Genomic DNA, 23,046 nt, shown 5'->3' with positions numbered 1-23,046 from the left:
TCAAAATACAAAGAATTATATTGTCATCTGTTTTTTTTTTAAAAAAAACGAGATGGATGACAATCTTGTATAATTTCATCCAACAGTTGAATCCCAGCGTTATAACAAAAAATTAATTAAAAAAAAAATTCTAAATCAATCTACATTAGATCACTGAAATTCAAAGACTAAGTTTACATTTTACAATTTATAATCCAGCGCTGGTTTCAATCACTGTACTGGAAGAATGTAAATGGGGCATTATCTAATGTGGCATTACAAATATACTAATGGGAAAAACAACTCAATTACCTTCACATAAGGTTCAGTTTCGAGGCGCGACCTCATAGTGTTGTAGAGGCGCGGCGGGGTGAAGTCCCCGGATGAGGGACTCCAGGTTGTTCCTGTAGATGTCTCCAGTGAGCTCCTCCAGGCCCACCTCGGGCTCCGACTTGGCCTGCTTGGTGGCCTCGTCCACCTCTTTACGGACTTGAGCATCGATTTCCTAACAATTTATATATAATACTATTTTAAAGATCACCACTTGTGACGTCAGACTATGACATATGAAAAAAGTGCCAATTTTTTTTTATATATTAAACATGGTACAAAATACAAAGTTAAAAGTATCTATAAACCGATCGTGGGTTTGTCCAGGCACTTTGGTACTACGGTATAAAATGTAACAGAAGGTAAGATTAGATTTATTTTTAACAAGGAAGTGTGTCATACCGATATATACAGGGTGCACATCGAGTAATAATTTTATCTCTCAGGATTTAACATAGTGATCTTTAAAAATGGAGAGAGAGAGAGAGAGAGAGAGCGAGGGAGAGAGAGAGAGAAGAAAGAAATTATTTCACTGAAGTTATAAAAGACTTTTTATCTAAAATATTTATGCATTTAACATTTAAATATCCACTAATAAATGATAATAGTAGAGGAAGAAAAGGTAAGTTTTTCTGTAAGTAAGTAGTGTAAGTAAGTTCCTCTGCCTTTTTAGTAATACATATACAACTTTTCAATTTTTTAACAAGCAAATAACTTCCTGGTACCACTTACCTTCAATTGATCAGGTGTCACCAGCTCCCTGCTGAGGATCTTCTCCTTGAATGAGGTGATGGGGTCTCTCGTCTGGCGCACCTCCTGTACCTCATCACGTGTGCGGTATGAAGTGCCAGGGTCAGACATTGAGTGCCCCGAGTATCTGTATGTCTCCATCTCCATAACTAACGGACCTGGACAAAGTTACAGCGGATAGAAGACATCAGAAAAAGAGAATTAGAGATTTAACTATTTTACGGACAATAGTAACCACTAGACAATTCTCAATGGGTATTTTCTTTGGGTCGATTGAATCAGTTGACAAAAATGGGAAAAAAAATCCCATTGTGAAACATCCCACAGAATGTGTCAGTTATTTTTTGTGTTATAATAGATTGAAAAACCTATAATCAAAGAAAAAATTATGTGATTCACGAAAAAATCATGATAATTACTGACAAATTACACAAAATTTTAAAAAAAAACATAGATCCTTATACCATATTAAACTAAATAAAAACTATTTAAAAAAAATCCAACTCAACTATTTAACAGAATATGTACTAATAATTGCGGAAACTAGACCATAATATTAAAAAAAAAAAGTTTAAAAAAAAAACAAATAAACACATTTTATAGCAGTTAAAGGTTTAATCTAGACTCTATACCAGAGATGTCCAACTCAATTTTGCAAAGGGACATATGTATATTAAATTTTTGAATTCGTAGGTGGGCCACATTGAAAATAGAAAAAAATTAACTAAATTATTATAACATTTTAACTATTAAATTAGAATCGAATGAAGTCTAAAAGATGTCTCACGAAAGTTTAAACAATTTAAGTCTAATAGCACTAAAAAAACATGATTCTTCTTTCTGTGACACATTGCAATCGCGGACCTTATCTTTGACATGACTACTCTAAACATACCTTTTCCACTATTACAGTAGTCGATAGCATACCGCGTCGCCTCCCTTGTAGCTATAACATCCATACCATCTACCCAGATACCAGGCACATAGTCCCCACGGGAATAGTAGTCCGTGCTGGCAGATGATCTGTCCACACTTGTACCCATACCTGGACATATCATTAAATCTATGAAAGATCAGCTACTGCGAGCAAAGCCCATGAATTTGACAGAGAGGACACATAGGAAGGGGAAATACTCTCTTTCTGTCTTCTACTCTGTCTATAAAAGACAACATATCTGCAATTGTATCTATGGGCAACAATCAGTTTGCTATTTCAGCAAATCTAAGTGACAACATGTTGCCATCCCTAAAAAAACTACATATATGGTGGGATCAGTGCAAAATTTTGATGACTGGTTTCTATTCCCTTACCCGCTCCTTTCCAAAATGCAAGTTTTTTTTCACCTTTTTGTTTAAATTACAAAAAAAAAGTACATATTTTACTTTTAAACAATGGAAACAAAGACTTACATATCACTGTCCACATATATAAAGTAAGTCATTTATTAATGTTGGTAAATAAATAAAAATGAATCTTTTTAAATTGAATTAGTGTATAGCAACACAAAAACACTACTTAATATATTACATCAATAAATTAACTTCAATTTTAAATCAAGATTATCTTAAAGTGATAAATAATTAAATCATTTATAAGCGTCCATTTCCACTGACAACATAAATGTATCAACACATATAGTTCTCTACTTTTCAGAGATAAAACAATATTATATCTCATACACATTATGTATTTGCGTTGCTGACGAAAAACAAAATTTTAAAGCTTTTGTTTGTCTATCTGTCTGCAAGCAGTATTTGGGACAGTTGGACCGATTTTGACGGACTTTGACGAAATTACGGGCGAAAGCTATAATATAAATAAACAATACTCACCATATCCATTGTTCTCACAGACAAAGACACAAGGCAGGTCCCATAACTTGGCCATGTTGTACGCTTCAAACAACTGGCCCTGGTTAGCCGCTCCATCTCCATACAATGTGAAGCAAACCCCTCCATCACCACGGTATTTATGTGCTAATGCAATACCAGCACCTAACGGAGCCTAAAAAAATCGTATAAAGACTATTTACAAGTATTAAGTCAATTTAAAAGGTAAAAAATTACTATTCTAGTCTTTGGAGTATTCTACCTATTATAAATTGGATATGGCTGGTTGAAAAAGTATCCATAACGACATTTAATAAATACTAGCTTTTACCCGCGACTCCGTCAGCGCGGAATATAAAATAGAAAACGGGGTAAAAATTATCCTATGTCCGTTTCCTGGTTCTAAGCTACCTGCCCACCAATTTTCAGTCAAATCGATTCAGCCGTTCTTGAGTTATAAATAGTGTAACTAACACGACTTTCTTTTATATATATAGATTAGTTAAATAGTCATGAACTTTATGAAAGACATTGTAATACAAGATTATTTACCTGAGCTCCAACAATACCGTTGCCACCATAGAAATTCTTGCCATATAAATGCATAGAACCACCTTTGCCTCTTGAGCAGCCAGTTCTGCGACCAGTTAGCTCAGATAGTACACCCAAAACGCTGACACCCATAAGATGAGTCCATCCATGGCAACGGTAGGCAGTGATCACAGAGTCTACATCACGCATTGCAGCTCTCATTCCAACAGCTACCGCTTCTTGTCCTAAATAAAACATCAATAGATACAACTTTTAGATATTTTAAGTTGGTGGCACTCAATGTGTTAAACTATAAATATTTTAACACCTTTAATATGAAATAACTACATAGGAATATTTAGATTACAAAAATCCTAGGGTGGTATATTTACCTGAGTACAAATGACAGAAGCCTCGGATAATCTTTTCCTTGTACAAATTGCCTGATGCAGTTTCAATTCTTCGTAGCATTGCAAGCTTCTCGTACATTTTGAGTGCATCTTCAGAAGAAAGTGTTGCTGATGTTGCAGGTCCCTGCTCCAATTTATGGAGTTTGTAGGGCTAGAATCAAAATAGTTTAAGCCATAAATACACAGACTGCAAAGCATTTAGAGATGTTAAAATAATTTTACAACCTTAACAAGTCAAATACAGTGATATTGAAATGCAAAACTTAACTCTATGAAGGTACGCTGAGCTGCAAATCAGTTCACTTATCTGCTTCATACATTTGATCAGTGAGCTGATCTGCAGGTCATACATTTTAGTAGAATTGCATATGATTAACATTTACTGATGGAATGAATAAACAGATAGATTTCTTACGTATTAAGTGATATTCCCATGTCTTTGTTACTGAATGTAAATATGTATAAATGAGTATGACCAAGTGAATTAATGAAGTTCAACTTTTTTTTTAATTTACCTGTTAAATCTGTTTTCAAGTTGCAATTTATGAACATGTTTTCATATTAGAGCATTTCAAGTTCTCGATTAGTTTTTCAAATTTGTAAACATCGCATAAATAATCTAAGCTAATCATAATTATGATAATAAAACAACTTACACTTGACATTTGAAGGTTATGTTACATAATTTGCTAAACATAAAACTTTTCTTATACAAACTAGAGAGACACGTTATAAACTATTAAATATTTTATAGATGGCTAAATTCATAAAATCTATCATTAAAACTAAAAATAAAATTAAGCCATTGGAAGGCAAATATTAACCTTAATTTCAAATGTAGCTTCAGATTTCGTGCTGAATTTCGAGCTTGATGTCGAAACTACCGGGGCGGCAGCTTTCTACAAAAAAATCATCACCATTCATATAATTAACCACTTAAATACGTCCAATTTTTTTTAAAAAAAGGAACCAAACACTCTACCGGGATAGTGGAAGAAGTTAAAAATTTGGCAGCGGATGGCAGTAATTTACTCATCGTTTCTAAGATGTTTTTAATGAAACCCAGATTAAAACTGTGATCCAAAATATGGATCACTATATTGCAAAGAAATGTTTTAAAATCTCTGTAGAGCCGACCCCGGACGTCTTACACTGCAAATGACATTTGACAACATGACAGCAAAGCAAACAATTGACAGTTTTTATCAGGACAAAAAGGTCATTTCGCACAACTTACCGTACGTTCCTTTATACACCGTTTTTGTTAAATCAAAAAATCTTACCACAAATCTTTATTCACAAGTGTGTATTTATGATATAAATCTGTCTCAAGAAATAAAATTTCAGTACTTAATAATTAAATTTATTTCTTAAAAACATGCAAATTTTGTAGTAAATCGAAACTTAATTCTCTTTCACTTTCTTTTCCAACGGAATAAAATCATCTTCCTGCTTAAAAAAATTAGCGTGTGCCAAAGGCGCGTCAGGTCTTATGCCCCGTATAAATGGATGAAGATTTTTTCGGTAAATATCTGCGGCAAGATCTTCTGGACCGCTTTCTTTTTCAACTTTTATTCTTTCAGATGCGTCATTAACTTCTTCGCGAATGCGATTAGCAATTTCCTACAAAATCATTTAAGTAAATTTCCTAAGAAATATTTTTAATTGCGTTTTAATGATGCAAAAGGATTAAATGTTCTATTAATTTTATTTTATTTAACATCTTAGTTAAAGTATATTCAGGAAAATATTTAACTAAGAAGTGGAATGCTTACAGCTTACAACGAAGAACAAGCCAACGTTCTAAGTATCACTTAAATTATTTATCTATCAGAAAAAGACGAGACACTGGAATGAAGGAATTGAGACAATTATTTTTCAAAGTACCTTAAGTTTCTCTGCTGTTACCAGACCTGTGCTAGTAACTTTCTCTCTAAACACTTTGATAGGGTCTCTATTCTCTCGCATTTGTTTTACTTCTTCCCTCTTCCGATATGACGTTCCTGGATCGGACATAGAGTGTCCAGTGAACCGATAAGTTTCCATCTCCATAATTAACGGTCCTAATAATTTATAAAGTTCAAACTTCGATTATTCGAAAATTATGTTCGAGAATGGGGATATGTGCTCGTCTATATATATTTTCCAACCTTTTCCACTAGTGCAATGTTCGATAGCATAACGAGCAGCTTCTCTACAGGCTAAAACATCCATTCCATCCACCCAGACACCAGGGATATAATCGCCACGCTTATAAAACTCGGTGCTGGCTGACGACCGTTTGATGCTTGTGCCCATTCCTACACAAAAATACAAATAAGGAAGGATCCTTATTTGTTTGTAGTGGTATGTTCCTACATACCACTATAAACTTAGTTTATCAAAAACTCATTCATGTCCAACTACGACAAAACCTGAAACGCCGGAACTAGTGTCTAATATAAAATCAATGTTTTGGTTAGATATTTGACGTTACAAAAAAAATTTTTGGTTTGTCATATTCTTTGTATATTAAATTTTTTTAAATACCATCGCCATAACAATTAATTATCAAGTAGTACTCACCGTATATGTTATTTTCACAAACAAATATACAAGGTAGATTCCAAAGCTTCGCTATATTGTAAGCCTCAAATGCCTGGCCCTGGTTGGCCGCGCCGTCGCCGTACACGGCGAAGCAAACGCCACCATCGTTGCGATACTTATGCGCGAATGCAATACCAGCGCCCAACGCAATCTGAATTTGTAGTTTACTTGATTAAATCAGCAACGAATCCAACACATTGTACTAGAATTAGAAGGTTCTTTCATCTCAAGACGTAAGAAAGAATTGGAGAAGAGTCTCTGGGTTTCGTACGCCTTTACGCAATTACTTACGTTCTTCGATGAACTAACAATAGTAAAATCAACTGTACCACTTTACCTTAGCTTTAATCTAAAAATTAAAAAAAATACATGTCAAACCTGAGAGCCTACGATTGCGTTCCCGCCATAAAAGTTCTTTGCGTATATATGCATGGAGCCACCTTTACCCCGCGACCGTCCGGCCTTGCAGCCGGCGATTTCAGCGAGCACTCCGAACATATCGCCACTCATCAGTTGCGCCCAGCCGTGACAACGATATGATGTCACCACTGTGTCCACTTTCCGAAGCATTGAATGTATGCCCACGGCTACTGCCTCTTGACCTGGTTATGAATTAGAGAGTCATAGAAATACGTAAATGATAAGATGAATGTTTATTTTTTAGTAAAACCGATAATGACTTCATTAGTTTCACCTGTATACAAGTGACAAAAGCCCCGAATTAGTTTTTCTTTATACATGGTATTTGCTGCATTCTCTATTCGTCTTAGTATCACTAAGTTTTCATAAATTTTGATAGCATCTTCTGGAGTCAAAGTTACCGTGGATGCTGGACCGTTGTCTAATTTATGGAGCTTGAATGGTTTCTACAAAGTAAATTAGTGGAACATTTAACAAGATCTTTTAGGATTCCTTTTTAATTTTAAGCATTAACATTTTTACCTCGATTTTAAAAGTAGCTTTTACTACTGTAGCTAATTTTTTTATCTGACTGTATCTACCGTTATACATTTTTTGCTATTGACAACCTCTTCGTTGTTTATAACAACTTTTGCTGCAACTTTATTAAAAGGATTGTAAGGCTTGTTAGTGAAATCCTCTAAGATTAAAACAGTTCGACATGTTATTAAAAAATAAAAAAAAAACAGTAAACGGTTTCCACTAAAAATATAAGTCTATTGTTATCCAATTATTATTGTTTCGGTACATAAAATTAATATTAAATGTATTAAAGGTTCATTTTTTTAATTAGATGTCACAAAAATCTATTTGACTATGTATACATACAAAGATGACAACTCACAAGCGTCCCCATTTCAACGTTAAAAAATTGTCATAAGACGCTTTTCGTACTGTACCTGTCATATTTTTATTTTACGTCATTTTCTATGCTCATGTAGGTTTTACATATTTTCTAATAGAACTAACCGCGACAGCAGCGCTTCTCTCAACGGCTCTATAATCTTGTTTGAATAGTCAGGATACTTTTTTGACGTTTACAGGAGGAGCTAATGAACTGTCATAATTTAGACTTATGCCCACCGGTTCAGACAGCCTTGTCTCTTGTCGGTCGGTCTATAACCGCGATACCAGCCCCAATTTTTCCGAACATCTGCGTGGAACTACAAGTTTAAATAGTTCACGAATTTCATAACAGATGTCGCTTGATTTCAGTTTAATGATAAAAACCTAAATAAATCCTAAATACTGGAATTTTAGCGCAACATAGTGAGTAAAAATTAAATTCTTAAAAGTCGTGAGATAATTTAATTAAATCATTTAATAATGGATCAAATTAAGTGCGTATAATTTTTGTTAAATACAAGTCTACCGTTGTTTTCTAAACTTTTGCAATAGAACGGTGGATGATATTTTTATTTTTCTAACTTTAATAAAATTACTCATTGTTATCAGGTTGTGTCGTGAACAATTTTGCAGACGTGAAACGAGCAATAGTAATATGAAAAAAATATTGAATCATTTTTTTAAATGTAAAAGTTTGTGAAAACACATCATAGATGGTGTTAGTCATATTTTATAACACGATTTTATTTGACTCAGTCGGCATTAAGTGTTGTAGTTTGAAATGCTGTTCCTTAGCTACCTTCCCATTGAAGTCTCTAGTTATTTAAAAAAAAAATATTTTTGACAAACCCCATTGTAACTTATGTTAAAAGTGGGTTATCTTGTCTAGTTCACGAAATATCATCTTCTTTCGAAGGTTTGGTTGTGAGATAGCGTTCATTAGGGCTATAACTTGTACTTGTTCCCTTTTCTATTTTCATTGCTGCCGATATTTATTCATATTATATATTTGATTGATTTAATTAATAATCTTGAATTTACAATTTATATTAATTAACGCTCACGACTCTGATTATCTCCGCGGAATTTAAAAAAACTTAATAAGTAGCTTTAAATCCAGAACATATTCCCGCCACATCTTTTAAAGATCTTCATCTGTTGCAAGATTACCGTCGTCATCAAGTAGAACTTGTGCGGTAGGTTGATATCCTTTTTTGACGACGCGAATGTTATTAAAACCTGTGTGACTCATTAGCTCTTTTCAGAGTTCCACCTCTTTTGTCCTATCTTCTAGATGTTTCCTTTGGGCTGTTATATTTTTAGTCAATTTTTATTAAAATAATTTAAATTATATACTATATATATACTTTAGATTCTCTTTGATATAAAAAAACGTTCATTATTATTTCCAGAATTTTCCGGCGTTTGACACATGACATTGCAACACAAATTATGTCAAAAATTTGACGTTTCATCGTTGATAAATGACGAATAGGTTTCATTTTTGTACAATAATTGTGTTAGTATATAAGAGAATGAATCGGAAACTTTAGTTAGTCGCATATATTATCGGTTCAAGTAAAGATTTCGTAGACAATTAACAATGGAATTTCCACATATTGGGAAGAATTGTTCATATAAATCTTGCAACAAATTGGGTAAGTGACGTAAAACTATTATTTGTTACATTACTTTGTTTAACTGTATTACAAAAATAATCTTAAGGTTTTCTTAAATTTGCATGATTTACTTGATATATTTTAAAAAAAGCAAATTATAATAACAGCTTAACATATAAACTTTCTTTTAGATTTCCTACCAATGAAATGTGGTGCATGCAAAGAGATATTTTGGTGAGTAATCAGTTTTCATTGATCAATGAGTCATTATTTTTACAACAAAATTTTAATAGTTATTGTGTAAAAATTTTAATCTACTTAATGCATATATTTTTCAATCGAGAATAATGTATTTCCTTACTGTCTATTTGCTATCATCTTTCGTTCCCTCTCCTTGTCCTTCTCCCACTGATATAGGCTTGGTGCACTAAGTTTTCGTCCTCTAGATCAATCCTACCTTCTTTAATTTACTCACACTTAGCATAAATACGTAAAGATAACCGAAATTACCATGTCATTGATAAAAAATATTACTTTCTTACAGTTCTGAACACTTTGGGTATGTTAAACATGAGTGTCCGGAGCCGAACACTCGTGATGTTCAGGTGCCTGATTGTCCTCTATGTGGTGCACCTGTTCCTGGCCGAAGGGGAGAGCCTCCAGATGTGGCAGTCGGAGCTCATATAGATAACCAGTGCACTTCTGATCCAGCTAAAGAAAGGCGGAAAAAGGTACTTGATAATTTAGCTTAGCTTGTTGGGTAGTTTCATAAAACTTTGCATAACCTAGGTTTAAAGTGATGCATGAAATTTGTCTTGATGAAATAATCTTTAAAATAAATATCTTACTTTATAAATTATTTTAGAACAAATAAGCTAGAATTTCTAGAATTTTTGGGGATATCACACTATCTTACTTCTAATACTAAAGAATTTTTTTTTTGTTTTATATAAACTCAAGAAAATACTTTAGCTGTTGACCGCAAATCCATCTGCGTGGATCTCCAAAAAAACTTAATAAGTAGCCTATGTGTTCTTCCACTGCGTTCTACATGTCCAAGGTTTCATCAAGATCTGTTGAACTATTCCCGAGATAACTTCTAACAAACATCGCTCCAACATTCACACATATGTTAGTAAGATGAGTACAAAAATTAATGTTAATTGTTTACAAAGAAATTTTCAAATAAGAATGGAAAACATAGCAACATTATGATGATTGTAGAAATCATATACAGTACATATAGTTTTATTGACCTTGTTGAATCTGTTGTTTGTATAAATTTATGGGTCCTATGTAAAAAGACCAAAGTAACAAATTGATGATTTTGTTGTATTTAAAGCTACCTCTTAGTTTAGTTAACAATATGCACTAAACACAAATATACATTTACAAGTGTAAATGTATTTTTTTGCTAAGTTAAAGATCCAATGCGGCATCTTCTCCTATATGGTTGACACTTTGAGACCTTTTCCCACACATTGGCCCTTATTCATAAGCGACATTGAAATAGAAAAAGTTATTTCAATAATTTCTGTCCCTGATCTTATTTCTAGTAAAATAATTTCTGCGCTTTACTATAATCAGAATAAGTAGCTATCTTATTCACATTTGCTTTATATTTTATAAAACAAACATGAATAAAACACAATTTATATTTTTTCTTATTGCAACAATAATGTAATTTATTACTAAAATGATGTAATTTTTCATAATTTTCAGGTATTTACAAACAAATGTTCATACAAAGGATGCAAAACAAAAGAAATGGTACCTCTTGTGTGCAGCGAGTGTTCCCTTAACTACTGTTTAAGACATAGACATACCTCCGACCATGCTTGTGAAGGGAAATTGGCTGCTAAGAGAAGACAGGCTGCGTAAGTTTACATATAACATGTATATTTGATACAAGCAGTAATTAAAAAAACAAAGTACCCTATAATATGCCCGTGGTCATTACAACCTTCATGTATAAGTCCCATTAAAGTAGGTCCGGCTGTTATGGAGATTACAGGACCTAACCCGTTCTTGAGGACAGACCTACAGATGGATGGGCAAAAATTTTAAAAATTAGTTTTTCATTATTAACTAATACAACAGTGTATGGTATATAATTTTTTTTACATGTAACATACAGACACATTTCAGATTATATTTAAGCATTCATCTAGAGCAGGAATTCCCAAACTATTTTGGACAAGTGATACCCTTTTCCATAATGAACCGTTACCACAGACCCCAAAGGCCAAATTACCTACTTTTAAGATCAATTATTATTATTATTTATTCTGTCTTAGGCCAATAGAAGACAGAGTGAGAATCAGCAATGCTTTAAGTTCGATATAGAACCTTTTGGGAATCCCTGATGTAGACACACCTCCTTTTCTATATTGATATCTGTAGACTGACATTAACACCTATATCCATCCATCCATTCATTCAGCCTCGTAACGCCCACTGCTGGGCATAAGCCTCTCCCAAAGATCACCACAATGGTCGGTCCTGTGCAACCCTCATCCATCATAATCTATATATATAAAAGAAAGTTGTGTTAGTTACACCATTTATAACTCAAGAACGGCTGAATCGATTTGACTGAAAATTGGTGGGCTGGTAGCTTAGAACCAGGAAACGGACATAGGATAATTTTTTACCCCGTTTTCTATTTTTTTTTATTCCGCGCGGACGGAGTCGCGGGAAAAAGCTAGTGTTATATATTTCTAGTTTCAGCCTGACTTAAATCTATGAAGGTTTTTTAATCCACGACAAAAGTATTTTGCATTCCCCATTTACTTAATTTCATTTTGTTTAAATATTTTACATCAATTTAGTATAAATAGTTGTTTAATTGAATTAATTGATTCCAGTGATGCTGCAATGGCAAGAATGAAGGCAAATATGAACATAAATCGAAACACTCCTCGACCCGCTGCAGTCCCGGTCACCACATTTACAGATATACAAGGAAATATGGTAATTTTTATTTTTATCCTTAGACTATATTTAGATCACTAATTGTTATTTTGTTTTTATTAATTACTAGCTGTCGCAGTATTTAAAAAAACCTAAATAGTAGACTTCTTCCAGACTATGTTCTATATCTATACCAAATTTTAGCGAGATCCATGCAGCCATCCATCCATCTAAACATAATATTATTAAGATTTTTCATTTCTTTTTGTTATGTAAATGATTGATATTATTGACGATTTTTTATAATTAACTAGCTTTTAGCGACTCTGTCTTTTATATACATAGATATAAAATTCTCGTGTCACAGTTTTTGTCACCGTACTCTTCCGAAACGGCTTGACCGATTCTCATGAAATTTTGTGAGCATATTCAGTAGGTCTGAGAATCGGCCAACATCTATTTTTCATTTTTTTTTTTAACTGCGCGCGGACGGAGTCGCGGGCGACAGCTAGTATATATATATATCTATCTATATATAAAAGAAACTCTTGTTAGTTACACTATTTATAACTCAAGATCGGTCGAACTGATTTAGCTGAAAATTGATGGGGGGGTAGCTTAGAACTAGGAGACGGACATAGGAACTTTTTTTTATCTTGTGTGCATTTTTTTTTATTCCGCGCGGACGAAGTTTCGGGTAAAAGCTAGTATTAGATATATAAGAAATTTTATTTTCTAGCTCTTTATTGAATTCATTGTCGGAATGATAGTTTGTCCTCAGAAATTCTGTTTTTTTTTTTATTAAATAAAATAAATATTAATTCCAGACTGAAGACGAAGCTTTAGCCCACGCTTTAGCGATGTCAATGCGAGATGAAAACGATATACAAACGAGGGATACAAACTTTGCGCGTGCGCTGCTTCGTCAAAGAGTAGGCGGCGAACAGAACTCACGCTGTTCCGTTTCTTAGCACATACAATACGACTACGATAACATGATATGTATGAAACATTTAAAATATATATATATTAGTAACATTTTTTGAAAAAAAAACTTTTCAGCACGACGACACTAAAGTTTTTGGTATATCGTTTAAGATGTTTAACATAAATATCATGGTATTGTTCACGAGTAGTAATAAAATTGCCTTTTTTCCTAAGCTTGATCAATTAAATTATTATATCTAAGTCTATTATTAGTGTTTTCAAACGTACAAACAATTATATTTGCTGTATTTGTGTAAATGTACTTTATTTTTCAAATAATCAATGTAACTTGGTGCTTGTAATTTGTCCACTTTAATTATAATAGCACATTAAAAGACTTATTTAAAGTGAATTAATTTTCTAAACTTTAAAATTAATCCTATTTACATTATTCCAATCCAGCGATCGAAGTCAGCGCTTGATTATAACTGGAATATAAACTCATAGTGCACTTTTTTCCAGTTGTAATCCAGCGGTGACCGGTCACTGGATTGGAATAATGTAAATCGGACATTTATTATCACATTCCGATTTTATTTGTCTTTACAAGGGTTTTCGACTGCACTAATTGTATATATTGCTGTCTCTGTTTTATGAAAGCGAGTGAAAGGGATGGCAATATACATACAAGTGTTACAATGATGGTATAAATTTAGATCCTATAAAAAAAAAAAAAAAGTTAAATTGATATTTTGATTATTGTTTTTAATATTTTTTTTATATTATTAGCGATTGCTTGTGACTTAATAAGGTTTGAAAAAGAAATAAGCCTATTTTGACAGCATGCAATGTCAAAATCCCGTCAACATCGATACAGCTGTTTTTTTTTTAATATTTCAAGGTGACAGACAAAAAATTTAAAAATTGGATTTTTGTTAAAGCAACTCATATATGATATTAGCGTATTTTTTTTTCGATATATACAGACACTCAGATTTTGTTAATTGTATAGATATAGATTAAAAAAGATCAATTTATTAAGGCTTTTGATAACTAGGTATTTAAAGTTTTTAGCATAATATATCACATAGCTTGTGCATATTTAAGTATATTTTACAATATTAATAAGAATATTAAAAATAAAAATATTTTTTGAGAGAAATCACATTAACTGTTATAAATTTGTTTTATTTTTTTTATTCCAAACAACATATTTTTTTGACAATTAAAGCTATAAATCCCATAACACTTTTTTAAACATATCAATAAATAACAATATATTGGGTTGTTCGGAAAGTCATTTCGTTTTTATTTCTATTTTCTTTGTTTAATAATGCCTTTAACAACTCCAACAGACTTCAAGACGTGGTGCATCTTTGTCGAAAATACATGAATTCTAAATCGAGAAAAAATTAAATGACTCTCCGAACGACCTAATAAAATAATAAGTATCCTAATCAGGTAAATATTTTGGTGTCAAATAGAATATAATATCGACGCTGGAAAGCATAAACGCTGTAACCCTTGAAATCGCGAATATGTTTTTCACACGTTAATAATTTCAACCATTATCAAACGATAATGATTTTATTATAGGTTAGCACAAACTACACAACATTGCTAAATACCGCATGCTTGTAGGCGTATCAGCTCACGAGTTATCATTTTTTGGCTCTCCTGTAAAGTTCATACTTTCGGGGTTACAGCGTTTACGCTTGCCAGCGTCGATATGTAAATTGGTATCACATTTCATATTTTTGGAATGTTTTTCAAAAATCACAATTTTTTTATAGAATGTGATGGCAACCGAACGAGTCACCACCTAAATTTGCACTTCAACAGGGTATTTCCCATTCCTATGCGTCCCCTCCACCGTCAAATCTGTTTTCCCTCCCCATCCCTTACAACAAAAGGGTGGTAAAAGGAAGAGGTCGGAAATTAATCCTCCGCATGCACTCATCAGGCGAATTGCAGAATGGTAGAGAAAAACTGTCTTTTGCTCACTCTAGATGTCATCATGATCGAGCAAGTCTATGACACGGTAATAATAATACCGTGAGTGAGAGAGATACAGTTATACACAATTCCTGTGACGTGACAAAGACAGGGATAACTATCTTCCGTCCCTTTCTGCGTACCAGGCTTTGGGCTTTGTTTGGAACAAAGGTTGTCCCCTACAAACAACCTAGGTTGTCCCTGACAAAGTTTGACATTCGTGCTATTTTTCGAAAATTGTGAGTACTTAGTGGCTGTAATTGTGCAAAAATATTTTGATATTACAGTTTTAGTAAGGTAAAGTTTATAAAACATGGTATACTGCTGTATCGTCGGTTGTAAAAGCCGTAGTGAGCGAAAAGAGAAAAACATAACCTTTCAATCGTAAGTACTGAAACTACGCACTTATTCACATGTATTCATACAAAATAAGGAAGAAAATACAAACTAGTTGTTCTTTACAGTCTTTGTAATAACTAATATGTTAAAATACGGGTAAAATCAGCTAAAATAAAATAGTATTTTTCGAACATTATGCGCCCAAACGCAGATGTCATTTGTGTCAAATAATATACTGTAGATCTGGGAAACAAGCGGCCATATTAAACTTCTTTTCAAATTGGTTGGTTATTACCCGTAAAAATAATACCACCATCTTGTTGTAAAAATTACCCTGAATTTAGGGGAAATAAATTATAGTATGTATAATGTATATAAATGAAACAATTCACATTTTTTATACTATTTTCAACAGATTTCAAAAGGAGTTTTTAATTCTGGTATATGCTGTGTTTTTAAATATTTGATACTTTCTTATCCCGTTGATTTTAAAGAGTATGCTTTTTAATTTGTCCCATGTAAATTTTGTTTCTTAGAAATTACAATCAAAATAGTTTAATATTAAGTAGTTTTACATGTAGTGTTCACTGTAATGATATACAGAGTAATTTAAAATTATATGACTATAATATTGGTATGTTTTTTGTAGCTTTTTATGAAGACTTAGGGCTTCGTGCATATCGAAGAAAAATAGGACATCGTTTGAATGCTCGTCTAATGGACCTAAGACTGAAGAGATGCCGCGCTTTGTTGAAGCAGTACGCGGGAAAAAAATATCGGGAAATTCTTTTTTTGGAGTCACTCAAGACATCCTTGATTAAGGCAGCCGCCGATATTGACATGGACCTCGTTCGTGCTGTGATAGACGACTGGCCGAGCAGATTGAAGGCCTGTATTCAAAATCACGGATGTCATTTTGAATAAACTTTAGTGTCATAAGAATCTATGTTTTGTTAAGTTCATTTTGGTATATAAATGGTCACATAATGAATAAACTTGTTTCAATTATTTTATATTAAACATGTAACAGAATTTATGACCTGACTAAGTATTACTAAAAAAATCTGTTTATGTAATCTTAGTCACATAAACAAAAATTACGCATTGTTTTTTATATTTATTACGTTTATTAATTACAATTTAATTGGGAATATATAAATTGGTCTATATTAAATTATATCGTAATTATTCATTTTCGGGACAAAACAAATAACTGGTAACCCCAATCCTTTTACTTATATATAGGTATAGTCTATAGTACTCTCTATCTGTCCCTTACGGGTGAACGCGCATGCCATATCTATATAATTCTTCATCTGAGTGATCGAGTGACAGTAGCATTAAATATACCACAGATATACAAAAAAACATTTTTATATACAAAGTAGACTGTAGTCATAGCAATGTCTTCCGTCAAACACTCAAGAAATTAAAAAAAGTATTTCTTTTTTAAATAGTTCATAAATTATTGATATCAAAGTGTCTTTTTTTTCAGCTGTGGATGAATTCCGATTTTGAAGTTCTTTTTTAATTAAGACACAGTCAATAAAGGGATACATTTTTTTTTACATCGCTAGAAATTATGGCCCAAAATGACGTTTAAAATTTTGACAGCGGACTTTTGACGTTGGCGCCAACTACTTGAGCTTTTAGTTTTTCTCCGCATTGCTTCAACTTCATCTTTGTGTTTTGTGTAAATGTTAAGTTGGTTACTGAATTATCCTACTTTTGATACTTACCTTAAATTCTTCCAAACAGAGTAGACAGAGGCAATATTCTTACAAATTACTCAATAACTCCTTATTATGTAATGTACGGAATTTATGATTATCATTCAAATAACTGGTAATAAATTCAGGTGGATTACGTGAATAAAATATTTCTAAGCTCATATATTTAGCGGCGGTTAATCTTTTCCTTTCCGCACTCGATCTGCAAAGATTCTTACGCGCGTGCGCAGCGAAACTTGTCGCGGTTTTTTCTATTAAGTTTGGTGTCACTTGTTGTTTTGAATCGTCTTCTATAGGTGGCTGGAAATTAAAAAATAATCATCGAGAGAAACATTGTAAAGGAATATTTTTTTTTAATGTGTCAAGATAGAAAAACATGTCACTGCTAATTTTTTTTTTTATTATGAAACTTTTTTAATCTGTTTTCACTTGACAAGAGTGAATTCGTACAGCTGACACACAACGTACTGTATTTGACGTTTTCATACATATGAAGAGGAAATCATGTTAGATTGTTCTTAACAAAATACCATATAATTTTAATAAAAAAACTTACGGAAAATCGTATCCATTGCCATATTTGTGCTCTAGATATCTCTGCGGTGGCGGAGTCTTCTATATTGCCGTTATAAAAGAAATGTCCAATACCAGCTAACCAGTGGTATATAAACAGTATAGTGACAGCAACATTATGTTTAATGCCTTGTAAAGTAACACCCCCTTGTGGAATTGTTAATAAATCTATTGCAGTAACGTTGGTGTTTATTTGTCGTGTTATTTGATTAGGCGTTGTACCATTCTTTTTCCAAAGCTGGAATACGAATTTAATCTTACATCTTATGCTAGTATTGTAGAACAGTATGAGCTAACTGGCTCCAGTTAGTGTTTACATTATGCCAGCGCCGATTTTGAACGTTACTGTACTGGTATAATGTAAACCATGCTTTAATATTAAATAGTTTAAGAGAAAGTTTGAATACATCAATGTACGAGTATGTTTTTAACACACTACCAACTTAACAAATCTGGATGATAAACCAAGTAATTTAAAAAAAAATACGCGGGCGATAACTAGTGTTATGCACTTTTTTAATCTGTGGAGGTATATGGATATGACAATAAAAAAAAAATACAGTCGAATTGATAACCTCCTTCTTTTTGAAGTCGGCTAAAAAGGCCAGAAAACTACGATTAGTAAAAACTTTGTTTTTCAATAAAATTATAACTTTTCGTGTCACAATGTTTGAACCAGTAAAACATCTATAAGACAACATTATTCAAGAGTTCAAGTCGTTGTCTCCTTGTCAGGGGTTATAGGTTATCATAATAAATTGTGGTCTTGTTTTGCAAAGCTACAGCACTATACTATTATTAGTAAAAGGTAACACGTGATCAAAGTTGCTTCGAAAGAGAGACTCAATCAAAAACTATTCTTATCCCTCTCATTTCCTTTATGTTTTGGCACGATTCTTACGGCAGTGGAAATCCACTGTAAGGAATAATAAATATGCATGCAATTATGCAATTGTATTCATTTTACAAAGATTAACTTTTTCATTTTACCATTTGCATTGAAATTAAACTACCGAGTTGTATCGCAGTTTAACATAAAAATCTGTTTAGAACGATGTTTTTACTTAAACTTAGTTAACCATTCCTGAGTAGTAAAAAGTTAACAATGGATTAAAGTTATAAACTTCCTCTTAAAAGAAATTAATTGCACAAAAAGGCCAACATAGATTAAAAAATGTCTTAATTTTTTTTACTCTGGCAATCTTAAATGTTAGACAAAAAGTTTTTTTAAATTGTATTTGTAAAACTACGTACCTCATTTACGTAAGACACCAATCTAACATCATAAACCATAAATCCATCAACGCCAATTTCTATTTCCTTTAACTTAGCCTCCAACACTTTGTTGATAATGATTTTTGATCTGAAATTAAATTTAAATTAAGAAAAGGACTTTATTATTTTCAGTATTTTTGATATATTCGAATAATCACACGTTAAATTTTTACGCACGTGAAAAATGTCACCACATTTTTTTTACCCTTTTTTCTTGCTGTCGAAATAAGCTGGAACCTTGTGTTCGGATATCATTAAATCCACTACAGCACGAACTGTATTCTGAACCCATAACCACTAGGCTATATAGTTACTTACTCATCATCAGAGCCATTAGAGCCTGGCTTCAGCATGGCGGCGGCCATACCGCCTGTGGCCGGAGCGCCCCGCTCGTGACATGTCCTCACAACTAGCCTCATGTAACTGTTCAGAAAGTGACGGTCCATGTTCACATATTTATTCCTGTCTGGTAATAGAAACTCTTTTCGATCACCTACAGAAGGTATACAAATTTATGAGTATGAATTACTTTTTTGAATAGATTAAAGAGGCCACACAAAATGCCACAAAAGGTGTGGCCACACTAAAATATGAACATTTGAACATGATCTTGAATCAATTAATTTTGCTTTTTTGTTAATTAATCATAGTAAACGAACTAAAATTATCCAATTAATATTAATTTTGTTATAAATTTTTATAAAAGGACTTATAGACAAGGTAGAGTGAAGTTTTGTAGAGTTGGGCATATTGCCCATTTGAAAAATAATGGCGAAATTACTTACCAAATTTTGAAATAATAGATGCACAATAATCCCAAATTCCACAGTTAAGGCCTAATGAATGATCTTTTAATGCATAGAGAATTTCTTCTAATTCAAAAGTTGATAAAATATTCTCAATTAAAACACAAGCTTTTACAGTACCATAAGGTAAATTGAGTTCATTCTGTGCCCATACAAATATATCATTCCATAACTTAGCTTCTGTTGAACCTTCTAACTTGGAAAGATAAAAGTATGGTCCACTGTTGGCTTCATACAATTTTTTAGCATTATGATACATTAAAATACCAAAGTCTACTAATGGACCGATAGCTTCTTTACCTTCTATCTAAAAATATATCAAATCTTTAAATGTTACAACAGAAAGTTAAAAAAAATTAAGCCAAAACATTAAGGTTTAAATGACGCATCAACCCCATCTAAGTGGGATAAGACAAGGGAGATAGTGTCTACTAGTCCTCTCAATATTATTATAACAAGTTTTGTCTGTCATTACTAATAATAAAGACAAGATATAAGAAAACAATGATAAAATATTAACAGGCTCTAGTATGAACACACAATACTTACAATTAACATAAAATTTTACTAACCAGAATATCATGATCTATCATATTCCAAGCCCTAGGTCTTAGCATTAACACTGGACATGTACTAATACTTGGAGGGGCTCCAGGAAGTTTTCCATTAACAAGTAAATTGATGTTATTATACGCAAGCAGTTGATTTCTCCAAGTTGGACAATGACCATCATCAAAATCAACTTGTATACCTTGTACATCGGAGTTTAACGCTTCAATAAAATGAGCAGCATTCGATGGCGAAACATCACCTAAATCTAAATGACGATTTCTGTAAAAGTTATTTAAATATTTATTTATATTAAGTTTGCTTAAAATTAAGTTTTTTTTATTAAACATACATACAGTAATCTCGAAGGAATTGGTCCCACTTTCCATGTTTTATCACTTCTTTCAGGCGATATCTTAAAGTCGAGGCAATTCTGAGTTTGAATAGAGGCATTTCTGGCAAATCTGCCTTTATATAGTTTTTCAATTTCAAAGTCAAAAGTTCTGTGCAACTTTGAGACAAATTCTAATGCTTCTCGAGAAAACACCGACTTTTGAACGTCTACTAATTTTGGCGGCGGTGATTGTAATAAAGTTATATTGGTCATTTTTGTAACAAAAAAATCTTATGGTATTAGCATTAAAATGCAAATGAATAGTAACCCAACACTTATATCTAAACACGTCTTTTTCACAGTTTTATCAGTTCTCAACAGTGGACTCTGAACTCTAAGACGTGGGAAGAAAACTGAGTAATTCTTATTTAAAATAATAAATTCTTAAACCGCACAACCGGACGGCAACTGATAAATGATAACGATGTCAACAAAAGAGACACTTTCTTCTCTGTTGCTTTGACTTTTTTGATAAAAGTTATAAACACACAAGTAGTCTATTAGATAAGGCTGCTCTTGCTATATCTAACTAAAATCACTAGGCTTTAATTATTACCCCAGCATCGTATTAAATCCAAAGATGCTTTTTGTTATTTTTAATATTAAACAAAAAGATTTTCGATTCATTGGAGATTGCGTAAGTACTTTTTGTTTTGCAACGAATACTTACTTGCTCTTTGATACTGCAAAGATTGTTTTTTGACATCTTGAATATTTGACGTTGACACACGCACGTCAACAAAACAAATTCCAAAATCTCACCACAAAGTAAAGTTTTCGATTTGCAATTTATTAATTTATTTTCGCTTTTAGTGACAATGGAGGATTCTTCAGAAAACTCTTCAGCTGCTGACGAAGTAAAATTTAAACCCAAAAAAAGGAGAAACATACGACAACGTGTTAAAGTAGAAGACGATGATTCTGAAGATGAACAGGTGATACTGGCCAGATTGGAGGAAGCAAAAGAAGCTCAGAAGCTTCGAGAACGACCGAACGGCGTCAGTATAGTTGCTTTGGCGACTGGTCAAAAAGTTACATTGGAAGAAGAGATAGTGTGTAAAGATCCTTTCAAAATAAAATCTGGTGGCATTGTAAACATGCAGGCGCTAAAAAGTGGTAAAGTAAAACAAGTAGATGACGCATACGACACGGGAATTGGAACACAGTTTTCAGCGGAAACCAATAAACGCGATGAAGATGAAGAAATGATGAAATATATTGAAGAACAGTTAGCTAAAAGAAAAGGTATTTATTTTTCTTTGTTAAACATTGTCAAGGTTACATAAAGGGTCCATCAGTGTCCACCATGTTGTTTTAATAGTTCACATTTTGCTCCTCAAGCAAAACCATTACTTTTAGTTTTGTTCAGGTCTACAGCCACAAATTTGTTTTTTTTTTTAGAGGGAAAAGTTGATGACAAAAAGGAATCTGAAAATAATGATACATTGAAATACTTATCCCCTGAAGAAGCAGCATTACTCTCACTTCCTGAACATCTAAGGGTATCTTCAATGCCTAGATCCGAGGAGATGTTATCAAATCAAATGCTCAGTGGTATCCCGGAAGTTGATTTAGGTATTGATGCTAAGATTAAAAATATTGAAGCAACTGAAGAAGCGAAAATGAAATTACTATGGGAACGTCATAATAAAAAGGATGGACCATCACAATTTGTCCCAACGAACATGGCTGTGAATTTTGTACAACACAATAGGTTTAATATAGATGATAATTCAAAGAAAAGAAAAGTAGAAAAGGTTGAAGTGAAGACAGAAACTAATGTAATAGATGCAAATGTTGATAAGATTGTTAAGAAAGCAAAAGGGGAGCGAGCTACTGATGATTATCATTATGAAAGGTTTAAAAAACAATTCAGAAGGTATTAAATGTAAAATATAGGATGATTTAAAAATACATATTGTGTTTGTAAAAGTATTTTAAGTGTGTTCTTTGTGTGCGTATTTTACGCAAGTATGGAAAGTGAGATTTTTTCAGTAAAACTATGTAATATTTAAAAAAAAAAAGGATTTTTCAAGTGCAGTTTCAATATATCCATTATCCACCTGGTTATTGCAATTCTATCCATAGAGAAGTCAGGAGTAAAGTGGAAGCAACTGTGCATTTCGTCTGATGAGTTTGTGCCGGAGGTCTATTTTTAGCCCACATTCCCTTTCCAACCTTTTCTTATAAAGTAAGGAGAAGTGA

General features: G+C 32.6%; 5 protein-coding genes across 5 annotated transcripts; 2 read left to right on the top strand and 3 right to left on the bottom strand.

Annotated features, from left to right (window-relative positions):
• Positions 1–157: 157 nt before the first annotated feature.
• Positions 158–5,013, bottom strand: LOC106720807 (probable pyruvate dehydrogenase E1 component subunit alpha, mitochondrial). Its single transcript, XM_045683502.1, has 8 exons — positions 4,813–5,013; positions 4,655–4,729; positions 3,813–3,981; positions 3,442–3,665; positions 2,893–3,064; positions 1,955–2,104; positions 1,042–1,217; positions 158–484 (listed from the first exon to the last, which is right to left on the bottom strand). The coding sequence occupies exons 1-8, from the start codon at positions 4,864–4,866 to the stop codon at positions 305–307; spliced, it is 1,200 nt and encodes a 399-aa protein (XP_045539458.1). The 5' UTR covers positions 4,867–5,013; the 3' UTR covers positions 158–304.
• Positions 5,014–5,234: 221 nt separating this feature from the next.
• On the bottom strand, positions 5,235–7,101 carry LOC106720808 (probable pyruvate dehydrogenase E1 component subunit alpha, mitochondrial). Its single transcript, XM_045683441.1, has 6 exons — positions 7,050–7,101; positions 6,795–7,018; positions 6,396–6,567; positions 5,981–6,130; positions 5,718–5,893; positions 5,235–5,453 (listed from the first exon to the last, which is right to left on the bottom strand). The coding sequence occupies exons 1-6, from the start codon at positions 7,099–7,101 to the stop codon at positions 5,235–5,237; spliced, it is 993 nt and encodes a 330-aa protein (XP_045539397.1).
• A 2,082-nt stretch (positions 7,102–9,183) lies between these two features.
• Positions 9,184–13,318, top strand: LOC106720809 (AN1-type zinc finger protein 2A). Its single transcript, XM_045683575.1, has 6 exons — positions 9,184–9,379; positions 9,532–9,574; positions 9,885–10,071; positions 11,063–11,217; positions 12,208–12,313; positions 13,081–13,318. The coding sequence occupies exons 1-6, from the start codon at positions 9,325–9,327 to the stop codon at positions 13,222–13,224; spliced, it is 690 nt and encodes a 229-aa protein (XP_045539531.1). The 5' UTR covers positions 9,184–9,324; the 3' UTR covers positions 13,225–13,318.
• A 3,787-nt stretch (positions 13,319–17,105) lies between these two features.
• Positions 17,106–21,275, bottom strand: LOC106720824 (malate synthase, glyoxysomal-like). The gene is made up of 7 exons (XM_045683555.1): positions 20,804–21,275; positions 20,471–20,729; positions 19,878–20,205; positions 19,411–19,585; positions 19,072–19,180; positions 17,801–18,055; positions 17,106–17,544 (listed from the first exon to the last, which is right to left on the bottom strand). Exons 1-7 carry the CDS (start codon positions 21,052–21,054, stop codon positions 17,293–17,295), a joined length of 1,629 nt encoding a protein of 542 aa, XP_045539511.1. The 5' UTR covers positions 21,055–21,275; the 3' UTR covers positions 17,106–17,292.
• Positions 21,276–21,566: 291 nt separating this feature from the next.
• On the top strand, positions 21,567–23,046 carry LOC106720829 (telomere length and silencing protein 1 homolog). Its single transcript, XM_014515623.2, has 2 exons — positions 21,567–22,086; positions 22,243–23,046. The coding sequence occupies exons 1-2, from the start codon at positions 21,660–21,662 to the stop codon at positions 22,725–22,727; spliced, it is 912 nt and encodes a 303-aa protein (XP_014371109.2). The 5' UTR covers positions 21,567–21,659; the 3' UTR covers positions 22,728–23,046.

This window comes from Papilio machaon, chromosome 22 (genome assembly GCF_912999745.1).
Source record: "Papilio machaon chromosome 22, ilPapMach1.1, whole genome shotgun sequence".
Lineage (NCBI taxonomy): Eukaryota > Metazoa > Arthropoda > Insecta > Lepidoptera > Papilionidae > Papilio > Papilio machaon.
Note: the sequence above shows the minus strand (reverse complement) of the source record. Positions and strands in the feature narration are given on the sequence as shown.

Coding starts and splice junctions, on each gene's coding strand:
- LOC106720807 (XM_045683502.1), bottom strand. CDS start 4,866: ATGAGTAAATTACTGCCATCCGCTGCCAAATTTTTAACTTCTTCCACT. Junction 2,105..2,892: donor CTGTGAGAACAATGGATATG/GTGAGTATTGTT, acceptor TGATATGTCCAG/GTATGGGTACAAGTGTGGAC. Junction 485..1,041: donor TGACACCTGATCAATTGAAG/GTAAGTGGTACC, acceptor ATAAATTGTTAG/GAAATCGATGCTCAAGTCCG.
- LOC106720808 (XM_045683441.1), bottom strand. CDS start 7,101: ATGAAGTCATTATCGGTTTTACTAAAAAATAAACATTCATCTTATCAT. Junction 6,131..6,395: donor TTGTGAAAATAACATATACG/GTGAGTACTACT, acceptor ATTTTTGTGTAG/GAATGGGCACAAGCATCAAA. Junction 5,454..5,717: donor TAACAGCAGAGAAACTTAAG/GTACTTTGAAAA, acceptor ATGATTTTGTAG/GAAATTGCTAATCGCATTCG.
- LOC106720809 (XM_045683575.1), top strand. CDS start 9,325: ATGGAATTTCCACATATTGGGAAGAATTGTTCATATAAATCTTGCAAC. Junction 9,380..9,531: donor TAAATCTTGCAACAAATTGG/GTAAGTGACGTA, acceptor ACTTTCTTTTAG/ATTTCCTACCAATGAAATGT. Junction 9,575..9,884: donor GCATGCAAAGAGATATTTTG/GTGAGTAATCAG, acceptor ACTTTCTTACAG/TTCTGAACACTTTGGGTATG.
- LOC106720824 (XM_045683555.1), bottom strand. CDS start 21,054: ATGACCAATATAACTTTATTACAATCACCGCCGCCAAAATTAGTAGAC. Junction 20,730..20,803: donor CCAATTCCTTCGAGATTACT/GTATGTATGTTT, acceptor TAACTTTTACAG/AAATCGTCATTTAGATTTAG. Junction 20,206..20,470: donor TGATAGATCATGATATTCTG/GTTAGTAAAATT, acceptor ATATATTTTTAG/ATAGAAGGTAAAGAAGCTAT.
- LOC106720829 (XM_014515623.2), top strand. CDS start 21,660: ATGGAGGATTCTTCAGAAAACTCTTCAGCTGCTGACGAAGTAAAATTT. Junction 22,087..22,242: donor ACAGTTAGCTAAAAGAAAAG/GTATTTATTTTT, acceptor TTTTTTTTTTAG/AGGGAAAAGTTGATGACAAA.